Here is a 26,772-nt window from a genome sequence, read left to right as displayed (position 1 = left end):
ACCTCCATAATCATTGAATATAATTTTCTTTTTAAAAAATTTGCTTCCATTTTGCAGTCAGGACCTCTAAAGCTTAGAAGGCACTTAGGTGGACAATACTGCCTGGGAGAGAAAATGAGAAACATGGTGGGTGCTTGTCCTCCAGTGCGAGCCAGGGAAGGAGGCACACAAAGCACTCTTTGTTAAGAATATAGTGGTATGGGACTTCCCTGGCAGTCCAGTGGTTAAGACTCCATGCTTCCAATGCAGGGGGTGTGGGTCCATCCTTGGTCAGGGAAGTAAGGTCCCTGAAAGCCATGTGGTGCGGCAAAAACAAAACAAAACAATCTATCTATCTATCTATCTATCTGTCTGTCTATCTCTATACACACACGTATACACACACACATACACACATAGCGGTAAACATATCCGATTATTTAATTAAAAGAAAAGCCACAGGAACTGGGAGGAAGGCGATGCTCATAATAGCTTGGGAATGTGAGAAGGGCTGGAGAAGACATTGGGATTCTTCTGAGGGATGAGAAGACTCTGTGAAGAGACAAGTGGACTTTCCTTCAAGGGCATATTACATGCAATTCCCTCATTTTATTGAATGAGACACTGAGGCTCGGAAGGTCTAGGGTCACAGAGCTGATGAATGGTGGAGTCAATGTCAGTTCTGCATTCTCTTCCAGATCATTACACTGCTTATCCAGAGACTTGCTCACCAGCTGCATTTGGAAGGAGTATTTCATATATTTAGGAAGAATGGCTACTTAAACCTCTATTTTTTTAAAAAATGAGTTTTTCAACCTATAGTTCATTCCAGACTACTCTCAGTATTCAGTATCATCTTGTGTTTTCACTTCTGTTTTAGAATTTGAATTCATCCATGATTTGCTTTCTTTAGAATAGTGTTTTTCAAACCACAGTTTGTAAGCCATGTAGTCAATTTGGTGGGCTAGAACCACTGTTTATTAAAAAACAAACAAACAAACAAACAAAAAACAAACCAAGCAACCAAACAAACAAAATCCCAAAACCAGTATAGACTACATTTAAATAGTTTAGAATAGAAAATATTAAAATCCATCTGAGGTAGTAAGTGAAACAATTCTTCTATGAAATTTTTGATTCAGATATGTAATTATATATAAAGGTGGGTTTGTACTAGGTCTCCATGTATAATATATATCCTAGTGATTGTCATGATCAAGAAATTTCATAGCCCATAGCCACAGCAATTAGACAAGAAAAAGAAATAAAAGGAATCCAATTGGAAAGGAAGAAGTAAAACTGTCACTGTTTGTAGACGACATGATACTATACATAGAAAATCCTAAAGACACCACCAGAAAACTGGTAGAGCTCATCAAATGAATTTGATAAAGTTGCAGGATACAAAGTTAATATATAGAAATCTGTTGCATTTCTATACACTAAAAATGAACTATCAGAAAGAGAAGTTAAGAAAACAATCCTATTTATAATTGCATCAAAAAAAAAAAGTAGCCAGGAATAAACTTACCTAAGAAGGTAAAAGACCTGCACTAGGAAAACTATAAGACACTAATAAAAGATATTGAAGATGACACGAACAGATAGAAAGATATACCATGTTTGTGGATTGGAAGAATTAATATTGTTAAAATGACCATACTGCCCAAGGCAATATATGGATTCCATACAATTCCTATCAAAATACCAGTGGTGTTTTTCACAGAATTAGAACAAATAATTTTAAAATTTGTAGGGAGACACAAAAGACTCCCAAATACGCAAAACAATCTTGAGAAAGATGAACAGAGCTGGCAGAATTATGCTTCCTTACTTCAGACTATACTACAGAGCTACAGTACAATCAAAACAGTATGGTACTGGCAAAAAAACAGATGCATAGATTAATGGAACAGAATAGAGAGCTCAGAAATAAACCCCCACACTTATAGACAATCTATGACAAAGAGACAGGAATAAACAATAGAGAAAAGACAGTCTCTTCAATAAGTCACTGGGAAAACTGGACAGCTACATGTAAAAGAATGAAATTAGAACATTTTCTTGTGACCTCTCTGATGGTCCAGTGGCTAAGAATTAGCCTTCCAATGCAGGGGACGTGGGTTCACTCCCTGGTCAGGGAACTAAGGTCCCACATGCCACGTGGCAACTAAGCCCACGTGCTGCAACTACTGAGCAGACAGGCTGCAACTAGAGAGCCTGCGTGCTGCAATTACAGAGCCCACGTGCTCTGGGGCCGGCATGCCACAACTAGAGAGAAGCTGGTGTGCTGCAACGAGGAGCCCATGCCTTGCAGTGGAGGATCCCATGTGTGGCAAAAAAGACCCGACACAGACAAAAATAAAATAAAGAAATAAATATTAAAAAAAACAAAGTAGCCAATATATATATATTTAAAAAAAGAAGAAAAATTTCTCACACTATGTACAAAAATGAACTCAAAATGGATTAAAGACCTAGATGTAAGACTGGAAATCATAAAACTCCCAGAAGAAAATATAGTCAGAAAAGTCTTTGACATAAGTGGTAGCAACAGTCTTTTGGATCTGTCTCCTAAGGCAAAGGAAACAAAAGCAAATACAAACAAATGGGACCTAATTAAACTTAGAAGCTTTTGCACAGCAAAGGAAACCATCAACAAAATGAAAAACATACTGAATGGGAGAAAATATTTGCAAATGATATGAACGATAAGGGGTTATTATCCAAAATATATAGACAGCTCAATATTAAAAAAACAAACAAAAAAAGAGAAACAACCTGATCAAAAAGTGGGCAGAAAAGGGGAAGGGATAAATTGGGAGATTAGGATTGACATATACACACTACTATATATAAAATAGACAACTAATAAGGACCTACTATACAGCACAGGGAACTCTACTCAATACTCTGTAATGCCTTACATGGGAAAAGAATCTAAAAAAAAGTGGATATATATATATACATGTATAACAGATTCACTCTGCTGTACAGCAGAAATTGACACAACATTGTAAATCAACTATATCCCAATAACAATTAATTAAAAAAAAAGTGGGCAGGGACTTCCCTGGTGGCGCAGTAGTTAAGAATCTGCCTGTCAATGCAGGGGCAGGGAAGATCCCATATACCGTGGAGAAACTAAGCCCGTGAGCCTGTGCTCTAGAGCCCTTGAGCCACAACTAATGAGCCCATGTGCCACAACTACTGAAGCCTGTGTGCCTAGAGCCTGTGCTCTGCAACGAGAGAAGCCAACACAATGAGAAGCCCCCACACCGCAACAGGGAGTAGCCCCTGCTCGCCATAACTAGAGAAAGCCTGTGAACAGCAAGGAAGACCTAACACACCGAGATTAATTAATTAATTAATTTAAAAAAAAGTGGGCAGAAGACCTAAATAGAGATTTTTCCAGAGAAGACATACAGATGGCCAACAGGCACACAAAAATATGCTTAACATTGCTAATTGTTAGAGAAATGCAAATCAAAAGCACAATGTGATATCACTTCACAGCTGCCAGAATGGCTACCACGTGGAGAAAAGGGAACCCTCCTGCACTGCTGGTGGGAATGTAAACTGGTGCAGCCACTATGGAAAACAGTATGGAGGTTCTTCAAAAAATTAACATATGCCTAAAATCACCCAGCTAGTTGTGGGTAAAGCCAGAGTTCAAACTGGGGCAGCCTGCCTCCTAAGCTGTCATATTGCTTCTCAATTACTGGTGAGCTCTTGGTTTCCAAAGATACAATTGTACCTAACATTTATTTGTATTGAGATATAATTGACATATAATATTATATGAATTCAAGAGGACAACATTATAACTTGATATATGTATGTATGGTGACATGATCACTAAAATAACTCTAGCTAACATCTATGACCACAGAGTTATGATTATTTTTTCTTGTGATGAGAACTTTTCAGATCTACTCTTTTAGCAACTTCTAATATTTTTATAGTGCTTTCATAGGAGTTATTTGGTCCTTACAACACTGCATTACCTTATATTATAAATGGCTAAACTGAGCCTCAGAAGAGAAGATAACCTGGTCAAGGGTTTGAGTGGCCAAACAACTGTTTGAAATGCAAGTCCTCTGCTCAAGTCTTCCTGCAAAGCTTAGCATGCTTTTTTTTTTAATAAATTTATTTGTTTATTTGTTGGCTGCGTTGGGTCTTTGTTGCTGCACACGGGCTTTCTCTAGTTGCGGTGAGCCAGGGCTACTCTTCGTTGTGATGTGTGGGCTTCTCATCGTAGTGGCTTTTCTTGCTGCAGAGCACGGGCTCTAGGCCCATGGGCTTCAGTAGGTGTGGCACATGGGCTCAATAGTTGTGGCACATGGGCTTTGTTGCTCCGCAGTATGTGGGATCTTCCTGGCCCAGGGACTGAACCCATGTCCCCTGAATTGACAGGCAGATTCTTGACCATTGCACCACCAGGGAAGCCCAAGCTTAGTATGTTTTTGTGATTAGTATAGAATAACTCCACACACATACATACGCACACATTTTTAGTAACAGCTTTATCAAGTTATAATTCCATACCATACAACTCATCCACTTAAAGTGAACCAATCTACGGTTTTTAGTACATTCAGAGCTGTCCAATCATCACTACAATCAATTTGCTCCAAAAAGAAGTTCCGTACATTTTAGCTATCACTTCCCATTCCCTGGGCCTAGGGAACTAACACCCTGCTTTCTATCTCTATAAGTTTGCCTGGCTTATTTCCCTTAGTACAATGCCTTCAAGGTTCATCCATGTTGCAGCCTGTGTCAGAATTTCGTTCCTTGTTACTGCTGAATAATATTCCACTGCATGGATCAACCACATTTTGTTTATGCATTCATCAGTTAATGGACATTTGGGTTGTTTCTACCTTTTGGAAATTATGAATAATTCTGTTATGAACATTCAAATAATTATTTTTATAAGTACTTTTGTATAAAATTAAGTGGTTTTTATTTGAATTATGACAAAAATTTTTTTCCAGTTTTCAACTCTCAACTAAAACTTTCCTGATATTACGTGCTTAATTCAGCGAACATTTTCATGCACAAATGGATTTGAATGAATACAAAATGGGACTAATATACACTACAGTAATTATTAGTCCTGTTAATTAATTATAAAACAGCAATAATGTCAGATAATTGGTAGCAGTATAGAGCCTCCTTACATTGAACAGCATGCAGCAATCCAGGCCATCACTTAGGTCTATGACAGAGCTTATTTGGAAGTATCTCTACTTAAGCCTTCTAACTAACCATAAACTCAATGAAGAGAAGTTATTGCAATGGTACATGGTGATACAGAAAAGGGATGGTGTTAAGTTTTCACGGAGTGATTACAATGTTGTCCTGCATTTGGAAATAGAGGACTTTTCTGTTGTGAAGATACCGACATCGAGAATGTCAATGTAAAACAGTACTATGTAACGCACGTAGTCTTACAAGAATATTTTGTTTTATTGAAAACCGTAAAATTTTATAATTAAGAAATAAAATGCCAAAAAAGACACCGTTTTAAGAAAGCGGGTTGACATACACATTGGACATCCTCCGATTTAAATAAAGAGCAGTATATTTACTGCACTCAGTCATCGGTGGGAGGATTACTTGATTGTTTCATAATGAATCTCACTTTCTACTGGACTATGCTGTGGCGTCTCTATAAGGTCAGTCTCTACTGAGACCTTCATGGATGATTATAACTTCATTGAAAAGTTCCTGTTGTTCATCACCGCATGGAACTTTAAAGTGTAACATCACCCGTCTAGTTACTAGTAGGCAGTGTGTTGGGTCCTCCAGAAATTGGGGTCCAATGTGTCCATTCATTTTCTCCCCAACAGCGCCGGCTGCAGTCCCACCGACGGCCGCCAGGGCGGCCTCCCCGCTCGCCTCCTACGTGGAACCTCGGGACCCGCACAGCCGTGACGTGCGCCCGGGACGTAGGTGCAGACGGCGAACAAAAGCCGAGCCCCGCGGCCCAGGTGGCGACTCGGTCACGGCTGGCCGGGCCCGGCCCGGCCCGGCCCGGTCCGCACCTGCGCTCGCTCCTGCCGCGGGGCCGACGCGGGCGGAGGCCCGGGGGCCGGTGCAGCCCTTCAGACAGGCGGGCGCCCGGCTCGAGGCCCGCAGCCGCCTCCATCTTGGCCGGCGGAGGCGGGAGACGTGTCGGGGCCCAGGTGCGGAGGCAGCGGCGGGCGCCGTCTCCGCGGCCGGTCGGCGGGGCCCGGCCCGGGCTTCCCGGGACGAGTCGGAGTTGCCCCCAGTTCCCCCAGCGGCCCCGACAAGATGGAGGACGTCGTCTCCTCCCGCAGCCATGACGGGAGCGAGGGACGCCTCCCCACGGGGCTGAGGCGCGGGGAAGCGCTTCCAGCCCTCGGGGCGCGCGGGCCCCCCGCCGCCGTCGCCACAGCCGCTGCCCGCTCGGCCCTCACGGGGCTCGCAGACACTGGACAGGGAGGGCGTGGGGGACATCGAGGCCGCGGCGCTCCTCGGGCGGCGTCGCCCGCGGCCGCTGCGGGGGCAGGCGGCCCGGCTCAGGCCCTCGGGCCGCCCGGCCCGGACAGCCCCCGGCCTCCAGGGCCCGAGCCGTAGCGGGTGCGGCGGGCCCGGGAGGCGGCGGCCGGGCCCTGACGGGCCGGGCCGCGGTGGGGGCGGGGAATGGGGGGGGTGGAATGGAGGTGCGGAGGCGTGGCCTGTGCCTGACGGACAGGGCGTCGGACCACCCCCTCGAGGGGGGTCCTGAAGGAAGGCGGCCGCAGCCAATGGGCGTGCCCGAGGCGCCCGGCCCTCCCTTCGCGGCCGCCAGTGAGGGCGCGGGGGGCGGGGCCTGCCGGGCCGGGCCGCGCCGCCGCGGCCGCCGCCTCCGCCTCCTCACCAGCGCTAAAGCCGGGACTGGACCGAGCGGAGTTGCGCGTGTTGCCGAAGGGGGGTGGGCCGGGGGCGGGGAGGTTCGTTCCGCGGAGCCGCAGCCAGAACCGGGTGAGGCTTGTCCCCGCCGTGTCTCCAGCGCAGGGCCGCCGACAGTGGGGGTGGCCGGGAGCGGCGCAGCCTCGGGAGGCGGAGGCGGAGGCGGAGGCGCCGGGAGGCGGAGATGGGTGAGGGCGGCCTCCGGAGCCTCCCACCGACCCGGGACGAGCGCCCCGCGGCGCGGCCGCCGTCGCCGCTGCCGCGTCGGGGCCTCGGGCGGCCGGCGGCTCCGCTGATGTCCCAGGCGCCTTGGCGGGCGGCCGGCGGGCTGCGGGAGTGCGGGCGCGGCCTCGAGGGCCGGGTGAGGCGGCCGCCGGCGGCGGGGGTCGCCCGGGGCCGCCCGGGGCGGGGGCCGGCGGCGGGGGTCGCGGGGGGGTGGGGGTGGGGCGGGTGGGGGAGGGGCGCCTCCGCGGGCGATGGGGCGGCGCTCGCGCCCTCCCGGCGGCGGCGCGAGGACCCCAAGTTTGGGGGCGAGGGCGCGGGCCCCCCGCGCCGGTCCCCTCCTCGGCCTCCCCGGCCCCGGCGCGCGCGCGGCTCGGCTCCGCACGTATTGTTTGGCTGGGTCTCTAATGGCGGACGCGGAGGCAACGCTGCCGGTCGTCGACTGCGGGGGGGCAAGTCTCGGGCCCGGGGCAGGAGCTGGGGGCCAGCGCGGGGGGCTTCCGCTCCGTGGCGACGCGAGCCGCCCCCTGCCCCCGCGTGGGTGCGGGCGCGCCGGGCACGGCGCCGGGTGGGCCGATTCCGGGGACAGGATTCCCCGCTGGCGTCGAGGCTGCGCTCGCCCTTCCCCCTCCCGCTCCCGGAGCAGGCCTGCTGCCCTCCGCCTCTTCCCTCCAGGGTTTGTCTTTCACGTGGGTTTGGTCCCAAATAAAGGTTTTACGCGGTTTTGCTCTACTTTACGTAGGAGGGGGTTTCTGGTCACGGGCTGGGGAGCAGTAATCGAAGGGCCGAACCTCCGTGACCTCTTATTCCCTCTTCCGTCTCCTCCTGGTGGAAAGGGCTTGGTTCTCACACCTGGTTAGAGGTTCTTGATCCATTTTTCATTTTTCCTTTTCCCGCAGGACCAGGAGTCGCCTTCATCCCTACCTGGTGCATCTTTGGCAGGACCTGAGGCGGAAAACACCCCCATTGTGAGTCTCTTGCCCCTCACGTGAGGCTCTTAGGGGCCGTCGTCAGGGTGTAGGGCCTCCACCGGGGTACCGGTGCATCTCCGTTGTGTTGAGGGGGAGGAGCCTTCCCCTGGGTGGCAGCTGCCCCCGGGGCGCAGCCCGGGGAGGCAGCTGGGAGTGGGCGCTGCTGTTTGCACCGCTGCAGACGTCGCCGTTGCTGCAATACCAGCCTCAGCAGGCAGACGACGGGCTCCTGCAGCTGCTCACGTTACCCGGGCGGAGGGCGGGGGAGGAGGGCATATGGCGGGCGCCCTCTGGAGGTCCAGCGTGGGAAGTGCAGTTGTTTCGTTTCTGACGCTCGCGTGCGGCCGTCTTTAACACTTTCTCTTCCTTTGCCGTGGAGAACTGATTGAAGGGGCTGGAGAAACGGAAAGGCGGACTTAACGCTGTGTGTGTGACGTAAAACACACATGTTGATTCTTGGGGTTCATGAGTTGGTAGCCGTCTTCGATGTGCTTAGGAAAGGGCTTGAGGTCCGTTCCTCCAGTTCTCTTAGTTTAGCAGCCAGTGTGCTGAGACCAGCCGCTGCTCTGGTTACTCTTGGTCCCCCATCTTCTGTGATGCTTAGGCTTCACTTGAGTTCTTCTTGAGCGTAACTGACAATTGTCATTTAATGCTTGCAATTTGTTGGTTTTAAGGCAGTCTTGTAAGAGACAGTGACATAAGTCATTTCCCGTCAATTGAAATTAGTTACAAAATATCAGTGAAGTTAGCATTCTGGACACGTTTGTATCTCTGGAGCCCACTGACAGTTGATAATGTAACTTGCAGGTCTCTGTCAGAGGTGAGTCATGACTATAGTAGAGTATGCTTAAAAATTAAGCCCCAAGTGGGTGAAAAAATAATTGACGCCGAACATATGCTGAGTACTGATTCTGAAGGATGATGCGAGGATGGCAACTTGTGTTAAACACGGCCTTGGGCAGGTGCTGGGTACTTTTCATGTATCATTTCCTTTAAGCTTGGCAAATAGCCTGTAGGGTAATAAAAAGAGCATATATTGAGCTCTTATTGTATGCCAGAACAAAACTAAGTTTTTTAAAAAAAGTTAACTTGAGAAACTTTCAAATTTATGAGTGAGGATAGTATATTAAATCTTTGTGTACCTGTCATTTACAATAATTAACACGTGTCCACAGTAATTTTCTAACGTATGTTAAGTAATTTAATCTTCATGAAAACCTAGTGTTTTTATTCCTAATTCATAGAGGAGGAAACAGGCATAGGCAGATACCTAGGGAGTAGTATTTGGTAAAGCAAGGATTTGAACTTAACCAGTTTGATTATAGGCCTTAGTTCAGCAACTGTGTTGTCCTGTTTTAAAATATATAATATGCTTGTTTTACAAATTTAGAAATTGAAACTGAAAAAACTTGAAGGTTACAGTCTTTTCAGCCTGTATTTTCCTGGAGCACAGTGAGTAAACAAATAACGAAGTGTTTGAATCTTACTGAGTACATTAAAAAAAAAAATAGTAGTACCGCAGTTATCAATAAGATTATTTGACTGCCTTAAAACTAACAGGATCTATTTGAATCAGAAATAATATATTCTCTTTTTCAGTGTGTCTGTGTGCAAATTAGTATCTATACTTGTTTCCTAAATACTGTACCTCGAATGAATATAACTTGTGTAATGAGTTTAAAGCTCTTTTCAGGCATTAAATTATGCAAATATAATGGATCAAGGATCAGATCTTTCAACTAGATGGGCGGTGCTTATTTTATCGCTACATATTTTCACAAAAGATTTACCTTTCTGAAGTTTTTTCTTTTGTTCTTATTTGTGATGTTGATGCGGGAAGATTGATTAGTTATGTTAAGTGGACATTTGGCTATGAGGGCATACAAAATGTATAATCAAGATTTTCCTGTAAGGTCAACACATACATACTAATAAAATCTGTGATTCTTTCAAATACAGATGACCCTTGCACTACATGGGTTTGGGTTTGAATTGTGGGTCCACTTATACTGGATTTTTTTCAGTAGTAAACAACAGTACTGTTCCATGTGCAGGCTATTGGATCTGTGGATACAGAGGAGCTCAGTAGAAGGACCAACTATAAGTTAAACGTGGGTTTTCTTCTTTTTTCTTTCTGGCTGCACTGTGCAGCATGCATAGTCTTAGTTCTCCCACCAGGGATCAAACCCATGTTCCCTGCAGTGGAAGCGCAGAGTCCTAACCACTGGACAGCCAGGGAATTCCCTATGCACTGATTTTCAACTGCTACCCCCTAACCCCCTCAATTTTTGAAGGGATGTGGTTCTTGTTTCCCTTAATGATTTAGCTCAGAATTAAAAATTCTTTTACTCAAAAACACCAACTATTGGTGCTTTAATGCACCAGACAATAAGATGAAGGTAATCTGACAATTTTAAATTGACCTCTATTAAATCAAAGTTATTATACTTAAATTTATTGTGCACTTAATGTGTTAGGTGCTTTTAGATGTACTTAAAATACTTTAAAAATACTTCACATGTTTATGGTACATTTCTTTAACGCATCCTTAATAGTATGTGTTCCTCCCATTGTCCTTTTAAACAGTTGAGGGAAAGAGAGAGTGGTCCGTACTTAATATATTCTGCTTATAGAACTTCATGGGCTGGACTGTGGTACCTCATGTGGTGGGACAACTCTGAATCACTCAGATGTCACAGAGATGGTGACAATGAATGGTTTAGACTTGTGTGTGGATGTGGAGCTTGACATACCATCTTTGAACAACAGTGTTCATATTCTTAAAAGTTTTATTGTATGTTGCCCTTGTTTGAGGTACAAAAGTGCCTCAACTTCATGCATTTGAGACAAAGTGAATCTTTACCTTCACTCAGATGCTATGTTATTCCTGGATGGAAAGAATATGTATGAATGCTGGAGCTCTGTCTTTGTTGTCAGGAGGTGTGGTATAATTAGAAATTTTGTATCTTTTTTAGGCATTCATATCTGTCTGCCCCATTAACAATATTACTCACATATATATTATCATATTGAATAACACTTATTATGAGAGGGCTTTGGCATATTCAACTTGCATGTGTTTTCTTTTAGGCAATGCAAGATGAGCCTAAACCTGAGTGCTTTCTCCCATTGGATTTTCTAGTATTTTATGTAGGGCATTTTAAGTTAGGAAGCAAGAACACAGAGAGGTTGTGTTGATTCCGTGCATTTTCCATTTTTTGATTTCAGTCGGTTAATTTTTTTCTATTCCTGTCAGAGAATAGAATTGGGATTTTAGAACTGAACAGGATGACTTCCCTGGTCATCCAGTGGTTGGGACTCTGCTCTCCCAATGCAGGGGGCCCGGGTTCAGTCCCTGGTCAGGGAACTAGATCCCATGTGCCGCAAGTAAGAGTCCACATTCTGCAACTAAAGATCTCTTATGCCACAACAAAGATCCCCAAAGCCGCAACTAAGACCTGGTGCAGCCAAATAAGTAAATAAATATTAAAAAAAAACCACCTCCCCCCGCAACTGAACAGGACTTTTAAGCTATTCAAATCTCAAAATTCTTATGGACAACTCTGATATGTAAGAACTATACAGTTGTCACTGAGAGAAGTTGCTGTTGGATAAATCCATAGTTTTGAGCTATGGGGCTCTGGGTAACAACTGTAGTTTATTTTTTTATTTTGATTGTTTACCAGCAAGAAAATTGTATAACATAATTGGAATTGCAAATTTTTATATCTGCAACCTGTTTTTTAAACAAGTCACTTTGTAATCCTAGGTTTTTGTTATTAAAATAGTAATGGGGGACTTCCCTGATGGTCCAGTGGATAAGACTTCACCTTCCAGTGCAGGGGGTGTGGGTTCAATCCCTGGTCAGGGAGCTAAGATCCCATATGCCTGTGAAGTAATGTGAAGAGAATTATGAAGGCCAGCACCAAACACTTAGCTTGGTAACAGGATAAGTTGGTCAGCTTAAAGTGTGTTAAAAGTTGGATTACAACACATTTGAGCTTATCTGTTGTTTTATTGCATATTTTAAAATGTATTACTTGTTTGGATTAAGTTTTATACAACACTTGACGCACTAGGGTTAAAATACGTAGAGAGGTTTGCAAAATTACTTACTCACATGACTAGTTTGGGATTTGTTTTTAGTTCTATATTTTACTTCATAGCAGTCCATTGAAAATCAGAAGTAATAAAATTTAAGAAAGATTTGGGGTCTTTAATTTCAAAGAAGAGTATGACTGTTGGGGTTTTATTTTTACTGATTTGATCAATGTTCCATAAGTGTTAATGTTTACTACTTCAAGAAATGATTTAAGAGTAAACTTTGGATATTAGGATAAATAAGTAGAGAAATATTTGATAGTCCTGGATTGAAAAAAAAAACTTTCACATATTTGTCTTATTACATATGATGTTGTTTTTATCTTTCTTGAAGAGTTACCAAATTATTGTTAGAGAATTTTAGCCATTCTCTTGAATATTAGTTGGCTGCCAAGGGTCAGACTTCTCTTCTCCAGAGGGTTCTAGATTTTTTTTCTCTAGTGTTCCTAGAGAGAGTCTAGTGAATTTGAAGGTCAAATTTGTTTTTGTGAAATTAAAGTATTTTATCCTTAAATTATTAAATATTTTAGTGTGATTCTGATATTAAATCGTAATTTAAGGTACATTTACTAGAAATAGGATTGATTGTTACAATATCATTAAAAAATTTGGGAAGGATCTGTTATAGTTTTTGCAATAAACTTATTTTTTTCCCAAGTATGCATTTTTTTTTACACTTTTTTAAAGAACTTTTATTGAGATACAGTTAACAGACAATAAACAGCATATATTTAGAGGGTACAATTTGGTATCCCAGTCTCCCAATTCATCCACCCCAACCCTCCCTGCTTTCCCCAGTTGGTGTCCATATGTTTGTTCTCTACATCTGTGTCTCTATTTCTGCCTTGCACACTGGTTGATTTGAACCATTTTTCCATAGTCCACATATATGTGTTAATATACGATATTTGTTTTTCTCTTTCTGGCTTACTTCACTCTGTATGACAGCCTTTAGGTCCATCCATGTCTCTAAAAATGTCCCAGTTTCATTGCTTTTTACAGCTGAGTAATATTCCATTGTATGTATGTACCACATCTTCTTTATCCATTCATCTGTTGATGGACATTTAGGTTGCTTCCATGTCATGGCTATTGTAAATAGTGCTGCAATGAAGATTCGATTGCATGTGTCTTTTTTGAATTATGGTGTTCTCTGGGTATATGCCCAGCAGTGGGATTGCTGGGTCATATGGTAGTTCTATTTTTAGTTTTGCAAGGAACCTCCATACTGTTTTCCATAGTGGCTGTGTCAATTTACATTCCCAGCAGCAATGCAAGAGCGTTCCTTTTTCTCCACACCCTCTCCAGCATTTACTGTTTGTAGATTTTCTGATGATGCCCATTCTCACTGGTGTGAGGTGATACCTCATTGTAGTTTTGATTTGCATTTCTCTAATAATTAGTGATGTTGAGCAGCTTTTCATGTGCCTCTTAGCCATCCATATGTCTTCTTTGGAGAAATGCCTATTTAGGTCTTCTGCCCATTTTTTGATTGGGTTGTTTGTTTTTTTGATATTGAGCTGGATAAACTTTATATATTTTGGAGATTAATCCTTTGTCTGTTGATTCGTTTGCAGATATTTTTCCCGTTCTGAAGGTTGTCTTTTCGTCTTGCTTATAGTTTACTGTGCAGAAGCTTTGAAGTTTCATTAGGTCCCACTGATTTATTTTTGTTTTTATTTCCATTATTCTAGGGGGTGGATCAAAAAAGATCTTGCTGTTACTTACGTCAAAGAGTGTTCTTCCTATGTTTTCCTCTAGGAGTTTTGTAGTGTCCGGCCTTACATTTAGATCTTTAAACCATTTTGAGTTTATTTTTGTGTATGGTGTTAGGAAGTGTTCTAATTTCATTCTTTTACATGTAGCTGTCCAGTTTTCCCAGCACCACTTATTGAAGGGGCTGCCTTTTCTCCATTGTATATCCTTGCCTCCTTTGTCATAGATTAGTTGAGCGTAGTTTATCTCTGGGCTTTCTATCCTGTTCCATTGATCTATATTTCTGTTTTTGTGCCAGTACCATACTGTCTTGATCACTGTAGCCTTGTCGTATAGCCTGAAGTCAGGAAGCCTGATTCCCCCATCTCCGTCTTTCCTTCTCAAGATTGCTTTGGCTATTCGGGGTCTTTTGCATTTCCATACAAATCGTAAAATTTCTTGTTCTCGTTCTGTTAAAAATGCCGTTGGTAATTTGATCGGGATTGCATTGAATCTGTAATTTTCACAATGTTGATTCTTCCAGTCCAAGAACATGGTATGTTCCTCCATCTGTTTGTGTCTTCTTTGATTTCTTTCATGAGTGTCTTATAGTTTTCTGAGTACAGGTCTTTTACCTCCTTGGTTAGGTTTATTTCTAGGTATTTTCTTCTTTTTGTTGCAATGGTGAATGGGATTGTTTCCTTAATTTCTCTTTCTGATCTTTCATTGTTGGTGTGTAGAAATGCAAGAGATTTCTGTGTGTTAATTTTGTATCCTGCAACTTTACCAGATTCATTGATTAGCTCAAGTAGTTTTCTGGTGGCATCTTTAGGATTTTCTATGTATAGCATCATGTCATCTGCAAACAGTGACAGTTTTACTTCTTCTTTTCCAATTTGGATTCCTTTTATTTCTTTTTCTTCTCTGATTCCTGTGGGAAGAACTGCCAAAACTATGTTGAATAGTACTGGCGAGAGTGGACATCCTTGTCTTGTTCCTGATCTTAGAGGGAATGCTTGCAGTTTTTCACCATTGAGAGTGATGTTTGCTGTGGGTTTGTCATATATGACCTTTATTATGTTGAGGTAGGTTCCCTCTATGCCCACCTTCTGGAGAGTTTCTATCATAAATGGGTGTTGAATTTTGTCAAAAGCTTTTTCTGCATCTATTGAGATGATCATATGGTTTTTATCCTTCAATTTGTTGTTATGATGTATCACATTGATTGATTTGCGTATATTGAAGAATCCTTGCATTCCAGGGATAAACCCCACTTGATCGTGGTGTATGATCCTTTTCATGTGTTGTTGGATTCTGTTGGCTAGTATTTTGTTGAGGAGTTTTGCATCGAAATTCATCAGTGATATTGGTCTGTAGTTTTCTTTTTTTGTAGTATCTTTGTCTCGTTTTGGTATCAGGGTGATGGTGGCTTCATAAAATGAGTTTGGGATTGCTCCTTCCTCTGCAATGTTTTGGAAGAGTTTGAGAAGGATGGGTGTTAGCTCTTCTAAATGTTTGATAAAATTCACCTGTGAATCCATCTGGTCCTGGACTTTTGTTTGTTGGGAGATTTTTAATCACAGTTTCAATTTCACTACTTGTGATCGGTCTGTTCATATTTTCTGTGTCTTCCTGATTCAGTCTTGGAAGGTTATACCTTTCTAAGAATCTGTCCATTTCATCCAGGTTGTCCATCTTATTGGCATATAGTTGCTTGTAGTAATCTCTCATGGTGCTTTTTATTTCTGTGGTGTCCGTTGTAACTTCTCCTGTTTCATTTCTAATTTTATTGATTTGAGTCCTCTCTTTTTCTTGATGAGTCTTGCTAGAGGTTTATCAATTTTATTTATCTTCTCAAAGAACCAGCTTTTCGTTTTATTGATTTTTGCTATTGTTTTCTTTGTCTCTATTTCATTTATTTTTGCTCTGATCTTTATGATTTCTCTCCATCTACTAACTTAGGGTTGTTTGCTCTTCTTTCTCTAGTTTCTTTAGGTGTAAGGTTAGATTGTTTATTTGGGATTTTTCTTGTTTCTTGAGGTAGGACTGTATCGCTATAAACTTCCCTCTTAGAACTGCCTTTGCTGCATCCCATATGTTTTGGATCGTTGTGTTTTCATTGTCATTTGTCTCTAGCTATTTTTTGATTTCCTCTTTGATTTCTTCAGTGATCTCTTGGTTATTTAGTAGCGTATTGTTTAGCCTCCATGTGTTTGTGTTTTTTACAGTTTTTTTCCTGTAATTGATTTCTAATCTCATAGCATTGTGGTCAGAAAAGATGCTTGACACGATTTCAATTTTCTTGAATTTACCAAGGCTTGATTTATGACCCAAAATGTGATCTATCCTGGAGAATATTCCATGTGCACTTGAGAAGAACGTGTAATTTGTTGTTTTTGGATGTAATGTCCTATAGATATCTATTAATTCAAGCTGATTTATTGTGTCATTTAAAGCTTGTGTTTCCTTATTAATTTTCTGTGTGGAGATATGCACATTGGTGTAAGTGGGGTGTTAAGGTCCCCCACTATGATTGTGTTCCTGTCAATTTCCTCTTTCATAGTTGTTAGCATTTGCCTTATGTATTGAGGTGCTCCTATATTGGGTGCATATATATATTTATACTTGTTATCTCCTCTTCTTGGATGGATCCCTTGATCTTTATGTAATGTCCTTTCTTGTCTCTTATAACATTTTTTATTTTAAAGTCTATTTTATCTGATATGACTATTGCTACTCCAGCTTTCTTTTGATTTCCATTTGCATGGAATATCTTTTTCCATCCCCTCACTTTCCATCTGTATGTGTCCCTAGGTCTGAAGTGGGTTTCTTGTAGACAGTGTATATGTGGGTCTTGTTTTTGTATCCATTCAGCCAGTCTGTGTCTTTTGGGTGGTGCATTTAGTCCATTTACATTCAAGGTCATTATTGATATGTATGTTCCTATTACCATTTTCTTAATTGTTTTGTTTCTGTTTTTGTAGGTCCTTTTCTTCTCTTATGTTTCCCACTTAGAGAAGTTCCTTTAGCATTTGTTGTAAGGCTGGTTTGGTGGTGCTGAATTCTCTTAGCTGTTGCTTGTCTGTAAAGCTTTTGATTTCTCCGTCGAATCTAAATGAGATCCTTGCTGGGTAGAGTATTCTTGGTTGTACGTTCTTCCCTTTCATCACTTGAACTATATCATGCCACTCCCTTCTGGCTTGTAGAGTTTCTGCTGAGAAATCAGCTGTTACCCTGATGGGAGTTCCCTTGTATGTTATTTGTCGTTTTTCCCTGGTTGCTTTTAATAACGTTTCTCTGTCTTTAATTTTCATCAATTTGACTACTATATGTCTTGGTGTGTTTCTCCTTGGGTTTATCCTGCCTGGGACTCTCTGTGCTTCCTGCACTTGGGTGGCTATTTCCTTTCCCATGGTAGGGAAGTTTTCAACTATAATCTCTTCCAGTATTTTCTCAGGTCCTTTCTCTCTCTCTTCTCCTTCTGGGACCCATATAATGTGATTGTTGGTGCATTTAACATTGTCCCAGAGGTCTCTTAGGCTGTCTTCAGTTCTTTTCATTCTTTTTTCTTTATTCTTTTCTGCATCAGTGATTATCACCATTCTGTCTTCCAGGTCACTTATTCGCCCTTCTGCCTCAGTTAATCTGCTATTGGTTCCTTCTAGTGTATTTTTCATTTCAGTTATTGTGTTGCATATCTCTGTTTGTTTGCTCTTTAATTCTTCTAGTTCTTTGGTAAACTTTTCTTGCAACTCTTTGATCTTTGCATCCAATCTTTTTTCGAAGTCCTGGATCATCTTCACCATCATTATTCTGAATTCTTTTTCTGGAAGAGTGCCTATCTCCTCTTCATTTAGTTGTTTTTCTGGTATTTTATCTTGTCCCTTCATCTTGTACAAAGTCTTTTGCCTTTTCATTTTCTCTGTCTTTCTGTGGCTGTGATTTTCAGTTCCACAAGATAAAATACTGCTGATACTGCTTGATTCTGCTGTCTGCCCTCTTGTGGAGGAAGCTGTCTAGGAGGCTTGTGGGTGCTTCCTGATGGGAAGGACTGATGGTGAGTTGGCCTGGGTGGGTGGAGCTCAGTAAAATTTTGATCAGATTTGGTGGGTGGAGGTCAGTGACACTTTAATCTGCTTCTCTGCCAATGGGTAGGGCTGTGTTCCCACCCTGGTGGTCATTTGGCCTGAGGCGACCCAGCACTGGAGCCTACAGGCTCTTTGGTGGAGCTGATGGTGGACTCTGGAAGGGCTCATGCCAATGAGCACTTCTCAGAACCCCTGCTGCCAGTGCCCCTGTCTCCTTGGTGAGCCACAGCTGCCCCCCACCTCTGCAGGCAACCCTCCAACACCAGCAGGTAGGTCTGGTTCAGTCTCCTATGGGGTCACTGCATCTTCCCCCTGGGTCCTGGTGAGCACACTTTTTTGTGTGCCCTCCAAGAGTGGAGTCTCCGTTTCCCCCAGTCCTGTGGAGGTCCAGCAATCAAATCCTGCTGGCTTTCAAAGTCTGATTCTCTGGGGATTCCTCCTCCCGTTGCTGGATCCCCACGTTAGGAAGCCTGACGTGGGGCTCAGAACCCTCAGGACTTCTGCAGTATAACTGTTCTCCAGCTTGTGAGTCACCCACCTAGCATTTATGGAATTTGATTTTAACGCGATTGCGCCCCTCCTACTGTCTCATTGCGGCTTTTCCTTTGTCTCTGGACATGGGGTGTTTTTTTTTGGTGAGTTTCAGTGTTTTTCTGTCAATGATTGTTCTTGCAAGAGTGAGTGAGCGCATGTCCTCCTACTCCGCCATCTTGATTCTTCTCCGAGGTATTATTCAAAATCATGGGAGTGGATGAGATCCCCAAAGAAAGTTAGAATTACTTGAAAGTACCTTGCAGTTAAAGATTAGTCCTATGGGAAAGAAGAGATTATTCCTTACCCCAGAAATTGTATGCCCTAGAGATAACCTGAATCAATTAATTGATTTATTCATTTATTTACTACATCAAAAAGGATTTTTGTTTCACCCTTGAATAGATTTTTGGTATGTTAATTAAATGATTCCTGCCTGCTTCTAAAGCCAGAGCATCATTGTTGTAGATATCTGATGAAGATATGTTAAAAAATGATTTTGTGGCTAGAAGGTAAGCAACATTAGGTCCTGATCTGTTCATCTGTCATTGACCCCCAGCCCCTCTGCTCACTCCCCAGAGGTTAGTAGTCGTACCAGTTTAGTGTGTATTACTTGAAATCCTTTTTGTGCATATACTAACATGTACCTGTGAGAATAATAAAGTAAATTTATTTGTGCATTTTAAAAACATGTATACTATACGTATCTTTCTGCAACTTGCTGTTTTCACTTAGTGGTGTGTCTTAGACGTTTTTCTGAATTAGTATGTAAAGGTGTCTTTTTAAACGGGTACGTGATACATCATGACATGGATTTAACAGTTCAGATATTTTATTGGTAGACGTTTAGTCTATTTGGAATTTTTTATATATAATGCTGCATGAAATATACATGTAGTAGTTCCTTTGGGTTCATGTGTGTTTTCTCTGAGGGAGATTCTGGGAAATAAGAATTACTGAGTCAATATGTGCATATTACACGTTTTTATAGGTGCTGCCTGATTGCCTTCCATTGGACCACAATACCGACTGCCCTTTCTACTAGTTTCTCCACATTCTTGCCAACACTAGATGTTATCAAATAGTTAAAGTTTTGTCAATTTAATTTGTTTGTGTTCTTTCTAAAGTATGGCTATTAGTTCTTGTGATATCGCTTACAAGTATATTACATATATAACATTATATATACTTTTGCATATTTTTACATCTTATTTGTGGTGTTTCTTTGCTATGTAAACATTTTATAATGTAATGGGAGAAATCCATTTCACTGTTGCAAGAAATAGGAATAACTATAACAAACATGCAAGACTTTTATGAGGGAAATTGTAAAATAATACAGTAGGACATACAAGAAAACCAGAATGGACAGATTTACATATATCTGGATGGGAAGATTTCAATAATGTAAAAAAATTAATTTTTTTGTCTTCAATATCTCTAAATTCAATGAAACCCTGACTAAATCCCAGAATAGATACATATGATATCAAATTTAAAAGGTAAAAAAGGGTAGAAAGTTAAAAAAAGGAAGACCCGCTGCCACCTCCACACCATTCTCTTCCCCAGAAGTAAACCACTGTTGTCATCCCCTTGGCCGTTTATCTAGAGTTGTTCTGTGTGTGTGTGTGCTGCTCACAGTGCGTGTGTTTATCCGTGGTTAGATGCCTTGCTGGCATTTATCTTACAAGAGAGGTTGTTCCATTTTTAGTATGGAAGTATGTTGAGAGCTGCCTCCTTGTTTCCAAGGCTGCCTCCTGTTTCATTGTATGTCTTTATTGTCATTCATTTTATCAGTTGTCTGTAGAGAGGCATTTAGGGTGCTTCAGTCTTTTAACTTTATAATGAATATCTTTCTACATTTTGTTTTTTTAAAACATGAGGTAATATATAGTAGGAATAATGCCTAGAAGTAGAATTGCTAGTCAAAGAAGTACTTTATTGAGTTGCTGTCCATAGAATTTGTACCGGTTTATGCTGATTTGCAGTATGAGACTACACAGTTAAACCTTTTGATTTTTGTCAGTGTGTTAAGAGAAAATTGGTGGCCTTTTAGAGCTTACATTTGGATTTCTCTTAAATATTTCATATATTCAAGAGACATCTGTATTTTCTTTTGTGAACTCTGTTGAATTTTTTGGTCCTTTATTCTCACTGGTTGTTTATTTTATTGATTGTAGGACCTCTTTGTCTTCATTTTTTTAGGATACGAGTTGAAGATATTTTCTTTGTAGTTAATCATTGTTGTATGTTTGGTATCCCCCCCCCCATAGAGGTGTCTTCTATTTTTTTTTTTTCCTTTTTTTAAAAAAAATTCTGGTAAAATGTACTAACATAAAATTTACCATTTTTACCTTTCTTATAAGTACAGTTCAGTAGTATTAAGTATATTCATAAATGTTTTTTAAAAATCACCACTGTTAATTTCCAGAGCCTTTTTATCATCCCAAACAGAAACTCTGTACTCATTAAACAATAATGGCTGATACCTCTTTACTGCAGCTCTTGGTGACCTCTCTTCTACCTTTTGACTCTGTGAGATTGCCTGTTGTAGGTACCTTAAATAAGTAGAATCAGAAAATATTTGCCGTTTTGTGTCTGGCTTATTTCACCTAGCATAATGTTTTCAGGGTTCATCTATGTTGTGACATACATCAGAATTTCTCTCCTTTTTAGGACTGAATAATATTCCCTTGTATACCTACAGTTTGTTTATCCATTCATTTGTTGATGGACCCTTGGGCTCATTCTAACTTTTGGTCATTGTGAGTAATACCGCTGTAAGCATTGGTATACAAGTATCCATTTGAGTCCCTGCTTTCACTTCTTTTATATATATGTATATAAATAAATCTAGAACTGAAATTGACTATTCATATGTTAATTCTACATATGACTAATTTTGGTACATCTCTCCAGCACTTGTTAGTTTCCTTTTTTAAAAAATAACATCCTAATTGCTGTGCAGTGGTATCTCATTTTTTCCCCTTATTTTTTACTATTAATTGTGGTAAAAAACACATACCATAAAATTTACCATCTTAGCCATTTTTAAGTGTACAGATCCATAGTGTTAAGTATAATCACATTACTGTGCAGCGGATCTCCAGAACTTTTTCATCTTGTAAAAGTGAAACTATAACCATTAAAGAATTTCCCATTTACTCCTCAGCACCATCCTACTTTCTATTTGTACGATTTTTGACTTCTTAAGATAGCGTATATCACTTATGTGTGATCATACAGTGTTTATCTCTTTGCTCTTAGCATAATGATCTCAAGGTTCATCTTTGCTGTAGGATGTAACAGAATTTCCTTCTTTTTTCATGCTGAGTAATACTCCATTATATATATGCACCACATTTTGTTTATACATTCACCTGCTTGTGGAACTTTTGGTTGCATCTGCCTCTTGGCTATTATGAATAATGATACTGTAAACATAAACATGGAAGTATCTTTTGAAATCTTGATTTTTATTATTTTGGATATAGTATACCCAGAGTGGGATTGCTGAATCTTATGGTAATTCAGTTTTTAATTTTCGAAGTAACCTCCACGCTGTTTTCTGTAGCTGCTGCATCTTTTTACATTCCCATCAGCAGTGCACAAGGGATCAAGTTTCTTCAGCCAACCAAGCAACCAGTTTCTCTTCACTATTACTTGCTACTTTTTGTTTGTTTGTTTTGATAGTAACTGTCCTAATGGATGTAAAATATTTCCTGGTTTTGATTTGCATTTCCCTAACAACTAATGATGTTGAGCACCATTGGGAAGAATTTGAGAAGGATCAGTGTTAATTCTTCTTTAAATGTTTGGTAGAATTCACCTGTGAAACCATTTGGTCTTGGGCCTTTCTTTGTTGGGAGGTTTTTGTTTACTGATTCAATCTCTTTGCATGTTATAATGCTATTCAGATTTTGTATTTCTTTTTTAAAAAATTAATTAATTAGGCGGTGATGGGTCTTAGTTGTGGCACTCTGGATCTTTGTTGCAGTATGCAGGATCTTTCATTGAGGCACACGGGCTTCTCTCTAGTTGCGGCACATGGGCTTCTCTCTAGTTGCGGCACGCAGGCTCTCTAGTTGTGGTGCATGGGCTCTAGAGCGTGCAAGCTCAATAGTTGCAGCACTCGGGCTTAGTGGCCCCGTGGCATATGGGATCTTAGCTCCCCGACCAGGAATCAAACCAGTGTCTCCTGCATTGGCAGGTGGATACTTAACCAGTGCACCACCAGGGAAGCCTCATAATATTTTCTTATTTTTCATTAATTTCTGTAAAATCAGTAGTGATATCTTATTTTCATTTCTGATTTTTTAAAAAAACTTTTTGGTTTGCTATTCACATATCAATTGCTTTCTTTTTTTTTTCTGCCTGCACCACATGGGTTGTGGGATCTTAGTTCCCCAACCAGTGAAAGTGCCAAGTCCTAACCACTGGGCAACCAGGAAATTCTTTTCATTTCTGATTTTAATAATTTTAGATTTTTTGCCTTGTCAGTCTAGCTAAAGATTTGTTGTTTTTTTTCAAGGAACCACTTACTTGTTTTTGTTTTTTTCTCTATTTTTTCTGTTCTCTGTTTTGTTTGTGCACTAATCTTTATTACTGAATTCTTTCTGCTAGCTTTAGTTTAGTTTGCTCTTCTTCTGGTTTCTTTAGGTGTAAAGTTTGTTTATTGATTTGAGATATTTTTAATGTAGGTGTTAATAAGTTTTCTGCTGAGCACAGCTTTCACTGCATCCCTTACGTTTTGATATGGTGTTTTTTGTTTTCTTTTGTTGCAGAGTATTTCCTCATTTTCCTTGTGATTTCTTCTTTTACCCACTGGTTGATTTTGTTTGTTTTTCATAGATTTTATTGATTGATTGATTGATTGCTGTGTTGGGTCTTCATTGCTGCACACGGGCTTTGTCTAGTTGCAGTGAGCGTGGTACGCTAGCTCCTCATTGCCGTGGCTTCTCTTGTTGGGGAGCATGGGCCCTAGGCGAGTGGGCTTCAGTAGTTGCGGCACATGGGCTCAGTAGTTGTGGCTCCCAGGCTCTAAAGCGCAGGCTCAATAGTTTTGGCACATGGGCTTAATTGCTCCATGGTGTGTGGGATTTTCCTAGAGCAGGGATCGAACCTGTGTCCCCTGCATTGGTAGGTGAATTCTTAACCACTGCACCACCTAGAAAGTCCCTACCTGTTGGTTGTTTAAATGTGTTAATTTCTACCTATTTGTGAGTTTTCATTTTTTCTTCTGTTACTTCTAGTTCCATTCCAATGTGATTAGAAAAGATATAGTATAATTTTGGTCCTTTTAAATGTATGAAGACTTATTTTGTGGCTGTCCTATGGCTTATTCTGGAGAATGTTCCATGTGCCCTTTAGAGGAATGTGTACAAGTTCTCTATTTCCTTACTGATCTTCTGTAAGGTTATTCTATCTAGTATTGAAAGTATATTGGAGTCTCCAACTGTTATCATAGAACTGTATATTTCTCCTTTTAATTCTGCCAAATTTTGCTTCATATATTTTGGGGCCTCTGTTGTTAGTTTTGTGTATGATTATGATTGTGATGTATTATTCTTGCTGGAATGAATCTTTTTTCAATATATATGGTGTCCTCCTTTGTCTCTTATAAGCTTTTTTGACTTAAAGTTTATTTCATCCAACATTAGCACATCCTCTCCAGTTCTCTTTTGGTTATCATGTGCATGGAGTATCTTTTCTGTCCATCTACTTTCAACCTCTTTTTGTCTTTGTATCTAAGGTGAGTCTGTTCTAGACAGTATATAGATGGATCATGTTTTTTTAATCCAGCCTGCTAATCTCTGTCTTTTAGTAATTTAGGCTATTTACATTTAAAGTAATTATTAGTAAGGAGAAATCTATCTCCACCATTTTGCAACTTGTTTTCTGTATGTCTTAAATCTCCCCACCCCATTTCTTTTATTACTGCTTTCTTTTGTGTTTAATTTTTTTCTAGTGTACAATTTTGATTGCCTTCTTTCCTTTCCTACATAGTTTAAAATTATTTTTATGAAGGTTATTTTGAGGATTAAAGTCACCATCTTAATATTACAATAACTTATTACAAGTAATACCAACCTCATTTGAATAATTTGTAAATGCTCTGCTGATACACATCTTTGTCTTCCCCTTTATATTAGGTTTGTCTGTGACAGCATCTTTATGTGTGTGTTCATTAACATATTGATAATTATTGTTTTATGTATTTGCCTTTTAAGTCATAGGGAAAAAAGTAGTTATAAACTGAAAGTACATTAATACTGGCTTTCTATTGATTTTCTGTGTTTTCTTTGTGTATATATTTATTCACTTGGGTTCTTTATTTCTTGCAGCTTCAGTTTACTCTTTAGTGTGTTTTTGTTTATTGTTTGTTTATTTTTTAAGCTCTTTATTGGAATATAATTGCTTTACACTCTTGTATCAGTTTTGGGGGTACACCAAAGTGAATCAGCTGTATTTATACATATATCCCCATATCCCTTCCCTCCTTCGACTCCCTCCCACCCTCCCCGTCCTGGCCCTCTAAGGCATCACCCATCATCGAGTTGATCTCCCTTTGTTATACAGCAGCTTCCCACTAGCTCTCTATTTTACAGTGGGTAGTGTATATATGTCTATGTTACGCTACGCTCACGCTTTGTCCCAGCTTCCCCTTCTCCCCCCGCCCCCCCAACCCCATGTCCTCCAGTCCATTCTCTACATCTGCATCTTTATTCTTACCCCGTCACTGGGTTCATAAGTACCATTTTTTTAGATCCCGTATATATGAGTTAGCATACAGTATTTGTTTTTCTCTTTCTGGCTTACTTCACTCCGTATGACATTCTCTAGGTCCATCCACCTCATTACATATAGCTCAGTTGCATTCCTTTTTATGGCTGAGTAATATTCCATTGTATATATGTGCCACATCTTCTTTATCCATTCATCTGTTGATGGGCATTTAGGTTGCTTCCATGTCCGGCTATTGTAAATAGTGCTGCAATGAACATTATGGTACATGATTCTTTTTGGATTATGGTTTTCTCTGGGTATATGCCCAGGAGTGGGATTACTGGATCATATGGTAGTTCCAGTTTTTAGTTTTTGAAGGAACCTCCAAACTGTTTTCCATAGTGGCTGTACCAACTTACATTCCCACCAACAGTGCAGGAGAGCTCCCTTTTCTCCACACCCTCTCCAACATTTGTTGTTTCCAGATTTTGTGATGATGGCCATTCTGATCGGTCTGAGGTGATACCTCATTGTGGCTTTGACTTGCATTTCTCTCATGATGAGTGATGTTGAGCATCTTTTCATGTGTTTGTTAGCCATCTGCATGTCTTCTTTGGAGAAATGTCTATTTAGGTCTTCCGCCCATTTGTGGATTGGGTTATTTGCTTTTTTGGTATTAAGGTGCATGAGCTGCTTATATATTTTGGAGATTAATCCTGTGTCTGTTGCTTCATTGGCAAGTATTTTCTCCCATTCTGAGGGTTGTCTCCTTGTCTTGTTTATGGTTTCTTTCGCTGTGCAAAAGCTTTTAAATTTTATGAGGTCCCATTTGTTTATTCTTGATTTTATTTCCATGATTCTAGGAGGTGGGTCAAAAAGGATGTTGCTTTGATGCATGTCATAGAGTGTTCTGCCTATGTTTCCCTCTAGGAGTTTTGTAGTATCTGGCCTTCCATTTAGGTCTTTAATCCATTTTGAGTTTATTTTTGTGTATGGCATTAGGAAGTGTTCTAATTTCATTCTTTTACATGTTGCTGTCCAATTTTCCCAGCACCACTTGTTGAAGAGGCTGTCTTTTCCATTTTATGTTCTTGCCTGCTTTGTCAAAGATAAGTGTGTGGGTTTACCTTTGAGTTCTCTATTCTGTTCCATTGATCTTCCTTTCTATTTTTGTGCCAGTACCATACTGTCTTGATCACTGTGGCCTTGTAGTATAGTTTGAAGTCAGGAAGCTTATTTCCACCAACTCTGTCTTTCCTTCTCAAAATTGCTTTGGCTATTCGGGGTTTTTTGTGTGTCCATACAAATTGTAAAATTTCTTGTTCTAGTTCTTTGAAAAATGCCGTTGGTAATTTGATAGAGATTGCATTGAACCTGTAAATTGCTTTGGGTAGGATAGTCATTTTCACAATATTGATTCTTCCAATCCAAGAACATGGTATGTCTCTCCATCTGTTTGTGTTGTCTTTGATTTCTCTCATCAGTGCCTTATAGTTTTCTGCATACAGGTCTTTTGCTTCCTTAGGCAGGTTTACTTC

At 40.9% G+C, this 26,772-nt stretch overlaps 1 protein-coding gene across 4 annotated transcripts in view; it reads left to right on the top strand.

The window, feature by feature from the left end:
* Window positions 1-7,361: 7,361 nt before the first annotated feature.
* ZMYM2 (zinc finger MYM-type containing 2) overlaps window positions 7,362-26,772 on the top strand; it is a 96,320-nt gene continuing 76,909 nt past the window's right edge. The window contains exons 1-2 of one of the 4 annotated variants that reach the window (XR_009048945.1): window positions 7,362-7,798; window positions 8,022-8,090. Coding sequence is in view for 3 of the 4 variants with exons in the window: in XM_057707013.1 (XP_057562996.1) it covers window positions 7,377-7,798; window positions 8,022-8,090 (491 nt within the window). In the remaining variant the exon portion in view is untranslated. The remainder of the gene's footprint in view (window positions 7,799-8,021; window positions 8,091-26,772) is intronic. The other 3 variants (XM_057707013.1, XM_057707012.1, XM_057707014.1) reach the window with 3 other exon arrangements.

This window comes from Hippopotamus amphibius, chromosome 14 (genome assembly GCF_030028045.1).
Source record: "Hippopotamus amphibius kiboko isolate mHipAmp2 chromosome 14, mHipAmp2.hap2, whole genome shotgun sequence".
Lineage (NCBI taxonomy): Eukaryota > Metazoa > Chordata > Mammalia > Artiodactyla > Hippopotamidae > Hippopotamus > Hippopotamus amphibius.
Note: the sequence above shows the minus strand (reverse complement) of the source record. Positions and strands in the feature narration are given on the sequence as shown.